This window comes from Bactrocera latifrons, unplaced genomic scaffold (assembly GCF_001853355.1).
Source record: "Bactrocera latifrons isolate USDA-ARS-PBARC rearing strain unplaced genomic scaffold, ASM185335v1 scaffold_293, whole genome shotgun sequence".
In the NCBI taxonomy this organism is placed as follows: domain Eukaryota; kingdom Metazoa; phylum Arthropoda; class Insecta; order Diptera; family Tephritidae; genus Bactrocera; species Bactrocera latifrons.
The window spans coordinates 63,835-81,121 of record NW_017536552.1 but is presented as its reverse complement, the minus strand read 5'-3'; the positions used below and the strand labels follow the sequence as shown (position 1 = coordinate 81,121).

Below are 17,287 nucleotides of genomic sequence, written 5' to 3'. Positions count from 1 at the left end.
GACAGATTTTTTTAACAATATGTCAATATGAAAAGAACAATTAAATTTTGAAAAATCACCTCTTGGATAATTAATATACATATATAAATTTTTGACTATGCAAATATCTGAATTTTCTCATTTGTACTCTTTAATTTTCCACGTTATCACCTTAAATCGTAAATTAGTAACAGTTCTTTGATATTCAATATTCGGTTTTTTGTTTCCACATTTAAATTTTCTTGTAAATAATTTCCTAAAATATACATTAAAACTATATAATTTATGAAACTACTAATATTTTTATGCTAACCAATATTAATTCTAACATGTTAACTCCAATTTAATTTATAACAAATAACATAAACTGCCAATATGCGGCAACATACTGGATTAAAAAATCAGATATATGATGGTAAATGTAAACGATTTCTGGATTGGATATTAGAAGTATGCCCTTCATTTTTGCCACCTCGCAGTGATATTCTGCTAATTGAAAACGATCCGGGCGCAGCTGAATATTACCGTAGTTATTTGGCTACATTGAATACAAAGTATAATCGATTATTGGAATTAATTACTCAGCGCTTAAGAACTGCCGTAGAAGTAAATGGAATCAATAATTTGGTAAGTTTAAAAAAAATAGAACCATATTTTTTACGCGCCTATGCGTTTACACTTAAATTGTAAAATCTTAGACAAACATATGTTCAAAAACTCCAAACATGGTCTTATGATTTTGTTGTGAAAAATCCATTAAAAAATTTATGGTATGTAATCCAATTATACAATTGTTGAAATAAAACAGTGGATTTCTAAATTCATACAAACCTTATGCGTGTAAAAAATTGTGGCATAATATATTTATTTGGTTATATTTACCGGAATTCATTTTGATTTAGTAAACCTAAGGGATTTAGTTTTACTAAATATAAAAGTTCATACTAAAAATTCATTATATTTAAAATTAATTAAAAATCAGGAATTAGGGCAAAAATAAGTATGTGCAAAACCATCGAGCTAAATGAATTTACATTCAAATAAATCACAAATGCATATAATATTTTATCTCTTGTACTTGTAGGATAGTTAATGAAAAATTATAAACAATTAATATAATCCGTTCTTTCCTATAACTAAATCAGTAAATAGTTATTTTAAGGAGTCAGTAGGGTAATCTGGCCTGTTTTTTTGAATTTGAAATTTTTATTCTTCAATAGAACTTTTTTCACATATCATGAGGTACATATATCGTGGAGTGTATAAACAGATATTTCCGAATTTTTTGATGAAATCTGTCGGAAAATGGCTGGGTCGCTTTCCCTCATAAGGAATCAACAGTATTCTTTCATCACTGCCGGATCCTATCTGCCTTGGTATAGTTGATAAATTGAACCGCAATAACCGCAGAAAAATGTTCGGGAAAGAATTTTAAATGTGAGTGGAGGATGTGGATTTTACAGTTAGAAGGCCGAGAAAGCGCGTTTTCCCGATCTTTTTCTGAGGAAACTCATAAATCGACTGATCCAAAGAATAAAATTGTGTGACACAATTGCGTCTTCTAAAAAAATCTATTTTTGACCAAAATTTAAGTCTTAAATTGGTTATTAAAAAAATAATTTATCGGTGAGAAATAATATCCGATTTATTTTTAATAAATATATTTAAGAAGCTCGCTTTCGTTTTCGTCGTTTTCGAATAATGTTAGACATTGACTTTGAAGACACCATTTTGAGAAAAACGCGCCAAGCTTTTCTGAGTGAAACACGAAAATTTGCTTGTAACTTCGAAAATATTCACCGGAACGATATGCAATTTTCTGTGTATATTCTTAAATATAATTAAATTAAGAAAATAAAATAAAAAAGTCGATTTTTGAAATTTCTAATTGTATTTATATAACCCTTTGAGGAACATGGGAAAGCTCATTTTAAAATAGTGCTCCAGTTTTTACTTGGTTTGGCAGCCAATTCAACGTTACATTACTTTTCGAATGCCTTCTTTAATTTTGGCATAGCTTAGTTTAGTAAAAGTGTGCAGGTGTTTTAATACTTTTCGGTCTTTATCTAATGCTTTAAGAAGATTTTTCATCATTCCAGCTTTTTATGTAATACAGGTAAACACCTTTTTTGCAATCGATGAGAGTTTCTTCACTTTAGCCTGACCTAGAATAAATTAATCTCTCCACTTTTTTTTACTTCATAATTATTGCTGTTACTCTACTGAGAAAACAGCAATATTTAGAAATCCCCTCTGCAGTCCTACTAACCTATGACTTTTGGGTTACACATATTTGACACTTGTAACCATCATAATTGATTGAATTAATGCCAGTAAATTTCACTTATTTCACAAATTATGATTTTAATAGATTTTCATGAAGATGAATTTATTATATGAAGTGTGAAGCAATCTAGTTTTTATATCATTTAAATGAGATTACCCAATATAGATAAGACGTCTACGCAGATTGACTTTTATACTTCGGGATTAGAGAACAAAAACAAATTTTAATTATCGGAAATCGCTTATTGTTTTTCAAAATTTTCTATTAAGATCTATATACTTTTGTATGCGTATTACTCAATTTTCAAAACACTTTTGCTACTTTGATTGAGGTATCTGCAAAACAACCATTCTGAACGCCTTAACCGCTTCTTCAGTAGTTATGTAATAGTATGGTTGGGATATATCCAGTTCCAAAAAAAAAAAAAAAATAACCATTTGCTTTTAAGTGTTTGATACGCGAATTACTTTTGTTGGATTCGGCTCATGTTGAAACACCCATACTGTCGTGTGCTTTTTACTTTCGTGTTCAAACGCATAAATCCACGTTTCATCGTCTGTCATTATTTCATAGACACGTCTTGAAACACCCCTATCATTTTTGAGCAAATTGTGTGAGATCCAACCAGAAAAAATACAATCATTGTTCATCTATTATATTAAATTGTATGCTGGTCACACTAAAGCCTATAATTGTCTAAATCTGACGATAGGTCGTATGACGATCTGGTAGTATTAGTTTGAGCACATCATCAATAATTTCCGAAATAACACAGCAAACAAAAATTTTTGACGACATTCACGAAATCAATCTTGGAGTGATCTGACACCTCGTTTGAATTTACAATACCATTGATAAGCACTAGTCTTTGGTCCATTTTCCAGACGAATATTTTAAGTTATTGTAAACAATACAAGTAGCGGCTGTATGCCAAAATGTTCTGAGTATGAATAACATAAAAAATTTAGGATCAAGATCTCAGTTGCCAGATTGCAACACTACGATTGCCAAATATTATATATACATTTTGTTCAAATTATTACGTAAGCTGCCTTTTATATTATATAGATATATCTATATATCAAAATAATTTATATATATGTATATCAATCATACGTAATAATTTGAACGAAAGCACAAAAAGGATAACAATGACATAACAAATGATTTTATAATTTCAAATATTAGGTTGTCAAAAAAGTCTTGCGGCATATTTATTGAATTTTCAATTGTTCATAAAACTTTTTTTGATTACTCATGCCCAACTCTTGACCGATGCTACTGCTGCTATTATGCCGGTCTCTTTCGACCAAGTCAGCGATTTTATCGCAATTTTCGACGACAGGCCTTCCGGAGTGTGGCGCATCTTCGACTACCTCTACACCAGAACGAACGAAAACGTTGAAACTATCGTTGTGCGGTGGGAATGGATACTGTATCGGGTCCATAAACTGCACAAATTTTATTGGCGGCTTGAGATGCATTTTTACCTTTATCGTAGTAGTACTGTAAAATATGCCGTATTTTCTCTTTATTTTGCTCAATGTTTGCGACGCTATAACTCACGAACGACTTAAACGACAATCAATGAAATGAAATGAGCTTTCCAAAAAGGTATAGCATGACCCGATGCGATGAATAAAACTAGAACTACGCGCTGTCAGCGCCAACTACCGAAAATACCGCAAGACTTCTTTAACAACCTAATATGTTCTAATTTAAGTATGACGATGTTGGTTCTATGTTGTCAACGTTTGTCGTAACCTGTATTCTGTCAATGTTGATTCACTCCCACCTTCACATACAATGACATTTTAATATTCTTTTGGTTGAAACTATGAATAATAATATTGATGACATAACGAATGTTTATGACCGTGTTCTCCGCGTCCTCATACTATGGTATTGTTAAATAGAAAATTGGGCTTATAATTTATTATAAATATTGAACTTCGTATGGTTGTTAGAAACAGTGTTACTATTTTAAATGTTCATTGTCTTGGGCATTTTTCAAAATATACACTATCTGCATTGTTTTTTCCGTACTATTCTAAATTATTGAATGAAACAAAAAGTTTTAAAACAAAATTAATTTTATTTTATCATAATTTGATCACGTGAGGTATATGTACACATATTTTTAATTAAAAAAAAAAAGATTAGAAAAAACTATTGCACAAGTTTTTGTACACATACAGTACATAGTACAGTGGTAAATGTATATAAATTCAGCATACACCTAAATAAAACGTCTTGCTGATAGTTTTTATGGAGCGCACATTTTACGAAATTTACTTTTAGTGTATCAACATGTTGCGCTAAGTGTATGCTTATGTATAGTATACCTACATAAATATATTGTATTTATATTTATATACGTATGTATATCATTACCTAAAATGCAAAATAACGCAACATCACTTTTCAGGAATTTACGAAAATCGAATGATCGAAACACATGCGATTGATGATATGTTGTTCTGAATTTTGATTAGAACTTGGATATAACATAGCAGAAGTATTAAACTTTCTATATACTCAATTATTTTTTAAATGATACCTTGTTTTGTATCTTAGGAGACGATATTTATATGTGTACGTCTATATTTCACATATGTTTATTAAAATCATTTAAAGCTTCTTATAATTACGACTCATAAGGTTAATTTTTAAAATATTTTGATTATTCGTGGCTAGTGTTGATATCTTGAAGGGCAAATGCCAAGTTGTAATAAATAAATAGAGAGAAGAACAAAAAATCTCTTAAAGGCCAGTTTTAAAAGGGTAGTTGTGCAAATAATAAACATAACTAAGTTTATCTTCTTTTTACAAAAATACTTCGTCGGATAATTATTCAAATATATGAAATTTTTTCTATCCAACCGTAAGATACTTCACCATGCATTAAGAGTGTCAGAGAGCGCTTTTATTCTTCAGAGGGTTAATAATGTCAGCAGCGCTTGCGTTCTCTTATTTATTACATTGTTTTGTTAGAAATACTCTACCAAAAGCTTTCATATTGCCTCTCTGAACAAGCTGCCACCTCGCTAACATTAATATAAGTTTCAATTCAATTCTTAACTTGCTCTACCCTTGCCATTATTTCCATGAAGTTGTTCTGGTTCCAAATTGCATTACTGCTTTTTTGTATATGGCAACCTTAAAATTGAAGCAAAAGCTTATGAAATAACATATTTGCTATGAAAACTTTTCAGTAACGAAAGCGTCATGTTTGAGTGACGACGACTATCTGTATCTACATTTTTGTTGTATTTTACTTAAGTTCCTTTAAAAATAAAGCAGCACGCGTAATTGTTATTCGTACATTTCGTTTCWTTATAAAAAAAAAAAAAAAAACAATATATATATATATTAAAGTGCTTGGTCCATAAACAAATTATAATTACACAGCATTTTAGTTAACTTAATATATATGAATTATTAGTTGGTTTAATGCTATTTTATGCACAGATAAATATAATATATTCAATCTTGTTGGTGTGTTACTGCTTTCAATAATAAATAATTAGTTGATGATGTCATTCGAATGGCTGTGTCAACTCGGCGTTATTGTGCATAACTATTACATTTTTCATTATATAGCTAAATACTTTAGCAACAACATATTTCGGAAATACCTTTACCGACTAATTCTATGAGAAACAAGAAATTATTTGTATTTCCGTTCCGAAACAATTTTTAGGTCATATTTATTCGCTTAAGTTTTTGTACAAGTGTGTGAAATATACTTATGTATAATTCTGAAACATTTTCGGTGTGTTCCAAACTATTGAATGGCGGCGGACTCTCAGACATTTCTATGTTCTCGCGTAACAACAATCACGGTCTTAGTTTACCATAAGGTAACATCACAAATCTCCGACCAGCACAGTATCAAGTTAAAATAAACTTTATACTAGTAACAGACATATTCGGTCGATTTCTATACTCTTGCTACATATTGCTACAGAGTAAAATAGTTGTTCACCTAACGGTTGTTCATCAACGACCACACGTGTTCAAATCCGGATGCTTAACTGATCGTCTGCCTATGCCCATATAACGGTTTTGTTAAAAACAACTAAAAGTGTGATAAATAAATAAGTAAATGGGTCAGAGACATTAAAATTTTACATTCATGATGACACATAAAGGCACTATATTAGCCGGTGTCAAAATAAGACGATGGGTGTGGCACCGCCTACCTTTATGTTAAGATCCATATCTTAGGACCTACTCTTGCGACAATTTGGTATTAAATATTGTCATGACATTCCTATGTCACAATGCGAAATCGGGCTGCAACCACGTCTACTTCCATATGACACAACTTTAAATTCTATCAGATTTTTTCACTTTCCATTATTCAAATCAATGACCAATTAATAACTTCCAGTAAAATTTCGAACGAATATTGCTATTTAAGAAAATGTGGACTCCAGAGTAAAATCTAGGGAAACTTGCCCTAGCTCCCATTTACACGCAGCTATTATTAGGATTTTCTGATATCGGGTTGACTTAAATCTTTTTCTGTTGTAATATAATAATATTATATGTATACCAAGGGCATCAAACTTCCGGTTGGCCTTATACTGTATATTGTATATAGGTCAATATCCCAGCATAATTAACTGCCGAAAATATTTTAAATTATATTATAATACATATCGTCACCTAAAATTCGAATTAACGTAACAACATTTTCGGGAATTTATAGTGAAAGAATCAAAAACGATATACAATGGAACTTGAGTGAAATAAAATTTAAATATTGGCTTAAACTGGGTTATATCTGATAGCAGAACTTTAAAATGTTGAACTATATATGTAATTTGAAGTAATTGAATTTAATCATTAAAACACTAAATTTCGATTTTTCATCATACATTGTTTTGCATTTTATGTGACGATATAATAATTTCTGTTGAGTTGGTCTATACTTTGGTCTTAATCTCATCTGCCAATATTCATATCCCTGGTTGAGGTTTAACACATCAATTCAATATATTAACACGTTCTACCCGGCGTATTTTATCTATGTTTTTATAGATTTGAACTAGAATTTGATTCAATTTTAAAATACCAATATATATGATTAGACAAACAGCATATCATTCAAGTCTACTTCAGCGACGCCGCTTTATTTATTCTACAGAACCCCTTCAGCGTGCCTGTTTCAGGATATACTATACTCGTATTTATACATATTTTAAAAATACAGTATACAAAATTATTTATATTTCGAATTGCTTAAAAACTTCATATACAAAAAAAACGCTTAAGAAACGGTCAAGTAACTTTCCTGCGATAAATTTACTTGTGCTAGTATGCAGGTCTAAAGTAATCTAGTACTAATTGTTAATTAATTTTTTCAATAAAATGCGAATATGGCAAACCTGCGAAGAAACCTCAAATCAAAAATTGTTTCTTGAACGAAATTCAAAGTAATCGTTAAATTCATCCTAAATTAGTTAAATTCATTATTATGAAGTTTATTTCTTTTTGAAATGTTGTATAAAACTTACCAATACAACACACATACATACGTACGTATGACGCACAAAGTTTATTTTATTTCGTTTATTCTCTCTTGCTCTTCTATTGTGGATCATTCACAACGTGTAACCAGCCGTCAAAATTACTTGAAGAAATAATGTATTTTTTTTTCTTGAGCAATTACTTGAGTGCTGGATACCAACCTTAGAAAAATAAAACTTTGATTATGAATTAATGTTTTAAGTTACTAATAGTGTCGGATAGTCTTGTGATCTGCTATATTTCCTTGATATTTTGAAATAATACGTCAGCATTTTTGCTTAATTTTTTTTCGCAAGACTATTTTGACATCTGCCTAGAGGTTTTCGTTTGGATTTAAATCCGGACTATGCGCAGGGCAATTTACAGCCGTTAATCCTACATAAAAATGTATGGTTCAGGCATGTGTTTTTCTACAAATGGTTTCATTATATTCGACAATATATCTTTTTATAAATACTGGTCTATTCTTTAAGTTATCCGTCGAATAGGACCTGTACCGTACCACGGAAATTCAGCCCAAACCATAATGCTGCCTCCAAGATGTTTAACCATTTTTAAAGTGTACCGAGGGTGAAGTTCCTTTTTTGGTGGGCGACGAACAAATTGCTTCCCATCTGATTGAAACAAGTTAAACTTGGATTTATCGATCCATGGCATTTGTTTCCAAAAATCTAAAGGTTTTCCGATATGCTCCTTTGCAAATTTAATACTACGCTTTAAGTTTTTGTTTGACATGTGCGGTTTTGTTCTTGCGATACATCCCCGTAGCCCATTTTCAAGAAGACGACATCTGATGGTTCGTGCAATACATTATTGGTCAATTGAGCCTTTAGCTTGCCGAGTACTTTATCGCCCTCTGAAGTAGTTTTTCTGAGTCGTTTCTTTCTTATTTTATTCCCAGTACTTCCGTAATGAATCAAAGCATTGTGAACCATTGATTTTTCTTAGTTCTGGAGTGCAACTCTTTTTTCGACCCATGTCTAACAGTTTTATTATTTGAATTTGAATATTTGGTTAATATATAAATGACTTACAAAATTCACCGCAAGTTTATGTTTTAAAATAATAAAAATTCAATAAAAATATTTGGTGCCCTTAATTACACTCGTGACCATGCAAACTTTACCACTATAGGCTGGTAGGCTTTGACGTTTCGCAATTGGAACGACTGGAACGGCCAGGTTGAAATTCTAGTTGTATTAATTTTCAATTAAAATTGAGAGCTAATATGCTTAAGAGGGGGGATACCTCTGGTACCGTGAAAATATATAATTTTTTCCACTTTTATTATGGGAGAATAAAAACCGATCACATCCGAATTTTTGCATATACAGCAAGAGATACTATTGAATTACAAAATAAAATTATTTTATATTAAAAAACAAAATGGAAATATCAACGATCTCGTTGATTAACATTTTTTTGCTGCCGTCAACTTGCTGACTAGGTTTCTTATCTGAAATGAAAAATATTTTTTTAGTCAAAAAGGTTTTATCGAGTGCATAGTAGATGGGTTTTGAGAATTTCGCAAACCTGGATTTTTACAATTGTTTTTCGACCACTGTCAAAATGCCATTTATCTCGGACAAGCGCTCTATCACGCACTTGAGTATAAAATTGTCTATAAAAGGCGCTTTAGTTAAATTAAATCGCCATTTTGACAGCCGGATAAAAAAAGTTAATTTCGAGGAAACAAGCCTCAAAGTTTTGGTACCTAAGCTGGTTCTGGGGCCAATTTCTTCGAAAATATTCGGAGTATACCAATGAAGCTTCGAGACTATATTTTTGAATCGTTTTTCAATTGACTAGAGCGATTTTTTTTTTTTAAATTCTGGGATATCTCCCCCTTTAATTCAAAATTCAGTTGTTTTAATATGCCATAAAATCCTAAACAAAAATCCAAATAGTTTAATCATATATTAAAAGTCCAGTATCTAATAACTTTTAATCGTAATAAATGTTTTAAATGTTTAATTTAAATGCCCAAATTCTTATTTTGTTGGATCTGGCTACAATAGAAAATGTAAAAAAAAAAGATTATTTTGAGACGCTCTCACACTTTAATCCTGCCGCAGAATTTTAGTGAAAATTGATGTTTTGTTTGTCACTTAAACAGGTGCTACATTTTTCTGCACATATATAATGTACCGTTGCAATATCTGAATTTGGTATCCTCGCAAAACTAATACGGCTGTGTAGACTGAGCAATACCAAAAGCTCCTCAGGATCGAGTTCGATACCAAACGAAGCTTCAGACAAGGTGACTCTTTTTCGTGCGACTTCTTCAATTTGCTCTCGGAGAAAATAATTCGAGTTGCAGATCTTAATCGAGCAGGTACAATCTTCTATAAGAGTACAGCTGCTGGCGTATGCCGATGATATTGATATAATTGGCCTCAACACCCGCGCCGTTAGTAATACTTTCTCTAAACTGGATAAGGAAGCGAAGCAGATGGGCCTAGCATTGAACGAAGGCAAGACGAAATATCTCCTGCCATCAAACGAACAGTCGTCGCACTCGCGTCTAGGCTCCCACGGCGCTGTTGACAGTCATAACTTCGAAGTTGTAGATAATTTCGTCTATCTTGGAACCAACGGAAATACCACCAACAATGTCAGCCTGGTAATCTAACGCATAATAACTCTGGCCAACAGGTGCTACTTCGGATTGAGTAGGCAATTGAGAAGTAAAGTCCTCTCTCGACGAACTACAACCAAACTTTATAAGTCACTCATTATTCCCATTATGCTGATTGGTGCAGAGGCTTGGACGATGACAACATGTGATGAGTCGGATTTAGGAGTTTTTGAAAGAAAGGTTTTGCAAAAGATTTCAGTGGAACGATGAGCTGTATCAGATATACGACGACATTGACATAGTTCAGCAAATTAAAAAACAGCGGCTGCACTGGCTAGGTCATGTCGTACGTATAGACGGAAAGCACCACAGCTCTGAAAGTATTCGACGCAATACCCATCGTGGCAAGCGGAGGAAGACCTCCACCCCGTCGGAAATAGCACTTAGAGAAGGACTTGGCTTCACTTGGCATTTCCAATTGGCGTCACGTAGCGAATAGACGAAAGGACTGGCGCGCTGTTGTTAACTCGACTATAATCGCGTAAGCGATGTCTACGCCAATAAAGAAAAAGTGAATAACAAGTGAGGAAGGGCTAAGTTCGGGGTAACGGAGTATAACTCTTGTAAATTTCAGGGACTAAAGCTGGTTAAATACTTAAGGTGTTGGTTAAACTGCGAAATATAGCGAGAGGGTTCAACTCCATTCTTCGACGAAATCGGTATCATATTAACTTATTTTGAAGGTCGTAGACTCCTTTAGTTTTATTATACTATTTTAGCAAAACAAGATCTCTCAATTTTATTTAAATAACATTGGCCGTAATATGTGGTATAAAGTCAACTGGATGTTCGAATTGCTTTATATTAGGTATTTGGTGGTTATGGTAGTATTTATCTGATTCAATCCATTTTTATTAATATCAGAGGGGCTTTCTCAATTTTCAATTTTTTGAGCTGAGACTGTATACGAAGACCGTGGAGAGTCTATTCGTCGCCGTTCGCAACAACTCCGTTTTCCGTTAGAATGACTTGTCGCATTTTATTGCATGCAAAATACAACTTGTGCAAGAATTGAAACCGCTGGACCTTCCCAAGCGACATCGCTTCGGGTTCTATGTTATGTTTTCAACAATTAGGACCATTTCTGGCTCAATGGTAAGGTAAACGAACAAAGTTGGCGCATATCAACCCGGCTTGATAGAGTACTTGAAATAGATGCTGCATTCAGCTCCATCTGTAACAGCGAGAAAAGCAACTACGATATTCATCGTAGCATAGTTCAATTTCAATTTATAATTGGGATTTTCTGCCTATGAGATATTCTATTTCTAACTCATTCACTCAGCGTGATTCCTCTGGAAGAATCAATCAGAGCAGAGGCATCAATATGATAGATACTATACTCTGCTTTTAACGTTCGGAAATCGAAGACAAAAAGCTGAGGAACATTTCCATTTATTCAGAATCGAAAAAAATGGCGGAAGAATTGAAAGTTGACGACAAAAAACCTAGAATTTGCGGTTAATAAACCAATCGCGAAAATGTCTGCGTGATAACTTGCGAAGAATACTATACATTCCTCTGTTGGCGAAGACTTGGATGGATTTTAACTAAGTTTGCTGCTTCCAAAAAAATGTGCTTTGAAAACCAAAGGAATGGAAAATGTTATTGACTGTTTGATAGATATAAAGATTCAAAGGCCTTTTGGTTAATGACAATGTCGTGCGACGTTTGAAGCGCAAAGGTGAACTTGATCACTGGCAGTGCCATTGTTGCTAGAAGTAAAAGACAGCAAGTTTCCGACACTTGCATTGGAAATGTTGCGATATACACCATAATTCATAAGGGGGATTTATGATTGCAAAAATCCTACACCGAAATATACAAAGATACGAGAGCACCCATTGCAGAATCTGGTGATGTATGAAGGGCTGTTACTGTCAATTTATTGTAAATGATTATTGTGCATCACTATTGTGAATTGGCACACTTTCTGCATTCATTCTTAACAAAGAAAACTGTAACAAATCTTTATAATTTAAATAGAAATTATAAAATTTATTTAAAACTTACCTTCCTCAACAATTTAACGGCGAAATATATCTTTATGTAAAATGACAGCTAAACAGGGTTGCAATTTTAGTTTTACGTGCGACTGCACCCAAATAAACATGGCTTTTTGTCGGACATATTTTATAGCCATTGCAAATAATTTTCTGCGTGTGTTTGTTGTTGAGCCGCGGCATTTGGTTGAAAAATCTGAAATCTGTTTCCTTATACATTATGGACAGAGGACAGAGGCATTAGGTGAATGAAACTATTATACATTGTGACAAACAACCAAATTGTAACTAATTTCCCCGTGTAATTGATATGTCAAAAAAATATATCTTGTTAAGTTTACTATGCAAAATATGAGTGCGATCTGTCAATCAGTTTGTTTATAGCAGCTGTCCCAATAAAGCTGATTTATCTTTCCGCTTGTGACGGAACTTATAGCCAAAAACGCATTGAATACCATCAATCATTCACCATATTTGGCTCGTTGTGAATTTTTCTTGTTCCCAAAACTGAAATTGCCGCACCGTGGAACCCGTTTTCAGATGATCGAAGACAAATCCCGACAAAAGGTGCTTAGGAAAAGTATTTACAATTTCTGGATACTTTTTGTCACAGTGTACTCTGTAGCAACATGTTGAAGAGTGTTAAAATCAAAAACAATTCATAGGCACACACACAGCAATAATAATAATTAAACCAATCTACTACTAATACATTTTATTTATAAAATATTCCTATAGATATACCCTAGATAGATAATATACCACCACAGATTTTAAAATGTCTCGTCTTTTGGCTGGGACCATTTAGAAAAAGTCAGGTGCAGTAAGGTCAGGCGACCTGGGTGGCCAACGGAATGTGGAGTTTCTGGATATCAGCTTATTGCGAAATTTTCGTCGCAATTCTGTCATAACAGGTTTGGCTATGTGAGGAGCTGCACCATCTTGCTGAAACCACACAGAGTTGAAAGAAATTCTCATTGGGAGTAATTCTGGATAGAAAAACTCTCTAAACATGCTCAAGTAACGGTCTCCAGTAACCGTACCGGTGTCACCGTTTTCTTCGAAGAAGTAGAGCCCGACAATGCAGCGTGATGAAACTGCACACCACACTGTGATACGAAGTGGATGCAATTCCGTCTCATGGAGTATCTGTGGGTTGGAAGCACTTCATATTCGACAATTTTGTTTGTTTACGTTGCCGTTTAAATCGAAATGGGCCTCGTCAGCCATGAAAAGACAGTTCGACATGTTTCCATCCTCTTCCACCATTTGAAGCATCTTTTGGCAAAATTCCAAGCGAATCGGCAAGTCTGCAGCGTTCAGTTTGTTGGCCATTTGAATTTTATATTTGAATAAGTCCAAATCTTTGTGCATAATTGACTGCAATGACTGTCTGCTTACACCCATATGAGCAGATAAGCTTCTTGTCGAAACACATGGATTGTTTTGTATGGCAGCAGCTACATCAGCGATTGTTTCCTCCTTTCGAACTGAAGGGTTTCGATGGTAAGGTCTTCTGTTGACTGTCCCATGCTCGGCAAATTTGTTTAGAAGTCTCATTATGATCCATCTGCTCGGAGGATTGCCGCCAAACGTGCGCCTATACTCTCTTTGAACCGAAACTACGGACTCCAGTGCATGATAAAAATGCAAAAAAAAAAAAAATTAACCAGATTCATTTAATAGAAAAAAGTTATTTCATTTTTTATTTTTATTTTTATTTTTTGGTAGCGCCTTTCATCAGCCACCCTGTATATAAAATCATTTTACTACTTTGGAATAATTATATTGATTATCTTAGTTGAGGACTAAATCTTCTTTAGTAATGTTATCATCAAACCTTGGCAAAGCCATCAAACAATTAAGCTGTTTAAAATACCTAAATACGAGTAACCACAAAATTATACGAAAGCATTTTTATTTAGAGAGCTGTTTTCATTTCTCTCCACATTTACCTCGAGTTATATATTTTGAACATTTTAAAAATGTTTTGTATAACAAATAAATTTATTCTTTAAGAATTTTACTTTTCGTATATATTAGTGAAAACTTTAGGATTGGATACTATAGATTTATACAATGTCTATTATCCAAAAAAGTATCTGAAATCTTCATTTTAAATGTTAGTATGTTATTTTTGATGGACAGATGTATTCGAAATAATAAAGTCAAGCAAAGCCCACATAAAAATTCATGAATACAATTTTTGCAAAAATATTTTATTTAAACCGACCACTACGAGATCATATGCACATTATCTTTTTATGACGTGTTTGCCAATACAAATATAAGGAAGCACCTGGTAGTTACTTAACTGAATGTCATTACCTGCGAAAATTGGTCGCTGTAAGCTGAAAAAAATGGGGGAAATGGTTTCAAACAAAAAATAACCAAAATTATGGAAAAGTAACAAAAAAACTTTGAGGAAATATACTCTTATCTAGATGCTGTGCTCATGTAGGTTCTTAGCATACAAGATGTACCAAATTAATTAAAAATCGTGGAATTTGATACTAAATATAAAGACAGTCGTATAAATCTGCCTATAAGTATTTATGTGGAAATTATTTTTTCGAACTCGGGCTCAGAGCAATCAACAACGCCGTAAACAAACGTGGATATGATAACCTACAGGTAGTTTTGCATTTTTTTTAATCCTAACCATACACAAATGTATGCTGAAAAAAATAAAACTAATAATAATTTAAAAAAAATGTTATTCATGGATTTCTATGTTCACTTTGGTTCTTCTTGTTATTTCGTACACATCTGTATACCTAGTATCGACATACATATGCTAGAATAAAATATTGATTTTGAGTTTTCCGAAATCTTACACCTAGTGTGCTCGTATTTTCTATTTACCATGATATAATTTTTTGTTCCAATTTGAGAAAATATTATCTTAGTTGTCATACACCAAATGAAGAATAATAAGAATACAGATTACGACTCTTGTGTTTTGAGTTTTAAAGAGTTTTACAATATCACCTTTAGTAGTGTAAACAGTAATAGCATCTTTACCATATAATACTACTACAACACATTCATTCTCAAGGTCTTGTTAGCAGATGGGATCATCGGCAATCGCTTAGCTTTTTCGAACTTTTAATAAGAGAAACATGAACTTTTAACAAATTAAAAAACTCCTTAAGCTTGTATAAAAACAGGATATCTCATTAAACATAATGAACGCCTTCGAATATAATTTCGCATTTGAATTCCAGGTAAACATAGTCAACCGAACTCAATAAATGTAGCTTGACAATAACAATAATTTTTGCACTTAATTTTAGCAATATGCTGAAAGTATTCAGACCCCCCTTAAAACATTTAGAATTGATGTTGTACAAAGAGCTACTCCAGCGGAAGATCAATACAATTTTAAATTGGATAATACCGAATCTAGCGAAATACGGTAAGTGTTTTCAAATGATTTCTTTAAAAATTAATATACTATAGATATATTCTGGCATATTTTGAAACATCGTTTAAAATTATTAATCTCAATTTAAGGTAAAATGTTATTTTCCTTACGTTAGAGATATAATACAAAATAATATAGTACTTATCTACAAAATAATATTGACAATATTAAGATGTAAAGTTGCAAAGGTTAGAAACTAAAACGTTACAAGAAATATAAGTTGTTGTTTAATCTTTAGCCGAATTGACGACAAAAAATTCTTTAGAAAATACTGCATTGCAGTACAGTCTACACCGTAATGGTATGAAATGAATTACATAAGTAATTGAGTATATGAAAAGTTTCAATTCAATAATAGAAATATATACTAGTTATTTTAATTAGTTTGTAACATTTGGAATTAATCTCCAATTACTTTACTTTTATGTGGTACTATCTTTAGATTATTTTATTTAAATTAATAAGTAATGGATTATAGGTTGATTTTATTGTAAAACGTGAATCGCGTTGCTAATAAAAGTGTACATACATTTTTTATGACAACGTACAATGGCTCAAGCTATTTCATGCAGGTACTTAGAATGCTGTAATACCAAAATCAAAAATAAATTTAATATGAAACTGTAGTTTAAAACGGTGTAATTCATTTTCTTTTCTCTGTTCAACATTTTATATAATAAAAAAACATTTAATAGTCATATATAGTAATTTGAAAAAAAAAAATTTGGATTCTCTTGTTCCCGTAACCGATGGTGATAAGCAAGAATTTTTACCTAAAAATTATCAGAAATCCAAATACCAAAAAAAAAAAAACAGTTTTTCAAACAAGAAAAGCTGGCAACATCTCTCAGTTACTATTTAGTAATGGATTTATTATTTGGAACATCTCTCAGTTACTATTTAGTAATGGATTTACTAGATTAAAACGTCTATGTTGAAACTCCACTTTCGAATTCGATCACTGGATTGTTAAAGAAATATAAATCTTATAATCTATACTCGGCAGCACTTTGATTTGAGTAGATCATTGCAGAATCGGCAATCTAGCAATCAGTTTCGCTGTTTGTGGGGTTCTCGTAAATTATCTTAAATTCTCTTTTGTTCTGGTATTTGTGTTCGCCACAATATGATATCCACCCAACTTTATCATTTATATAAGTACTTGTAGTTTGCTGGACACTTTTTAACCACTCTTTGATGAAAGATATGGTGGTTTTTATACTAAATTAATTTAATCTAACAATATATTTCTAATTTTCGTCTTTGAATCGTAATTTTATGAAAACTAATTATTCGCTCTATATTTATTTCTAATATTATGTTGTCAAAAAAGTCTTGCGGTATTTTCGCTAGTTGGCGCTGAGAGCGCGTAGTTCTAGTTTTATTCGTCGCATCGGGTCATGCTATACCTTTTT

General features: G+C 32.3%; 1 protein-coding gene across 15 annotated transcripts in view; it reads left to right on the top strand.

The window, feature by feature from the left end:
• The window catches only part of LOC108970253 (dystonin), a 134,615-nt gene that overhangs the window by 75,512 nt on the left and 41,816 nt on the right, over positions 1-17,287 (top strand). For 10 of the 15 annotated variants that reach the window (XM_018935531.1, XM_018935532.1, XM_018935533.1 and 7 more), the window contains 2 exons: positions 385-606; positions 15,742-15,863. The exons of 3 other annotated variants lie outside the window; for them this stretch is intronic. In XM_018935531.1, coding sequence (XP_018791076.1) covers positions 385-606; positions 15,742-15,863 — 344 coding nt within the window. Of the gene's footprint in view, positions 1-384; positions 607-15,567; positions 15,673-15,741; positions 15,864-17,287 lie in introns of those variants that run through there. 2 more of the 15 variants (XM_018935536.1, XM_018935540.1) reach the window with 1 other exon arrangement.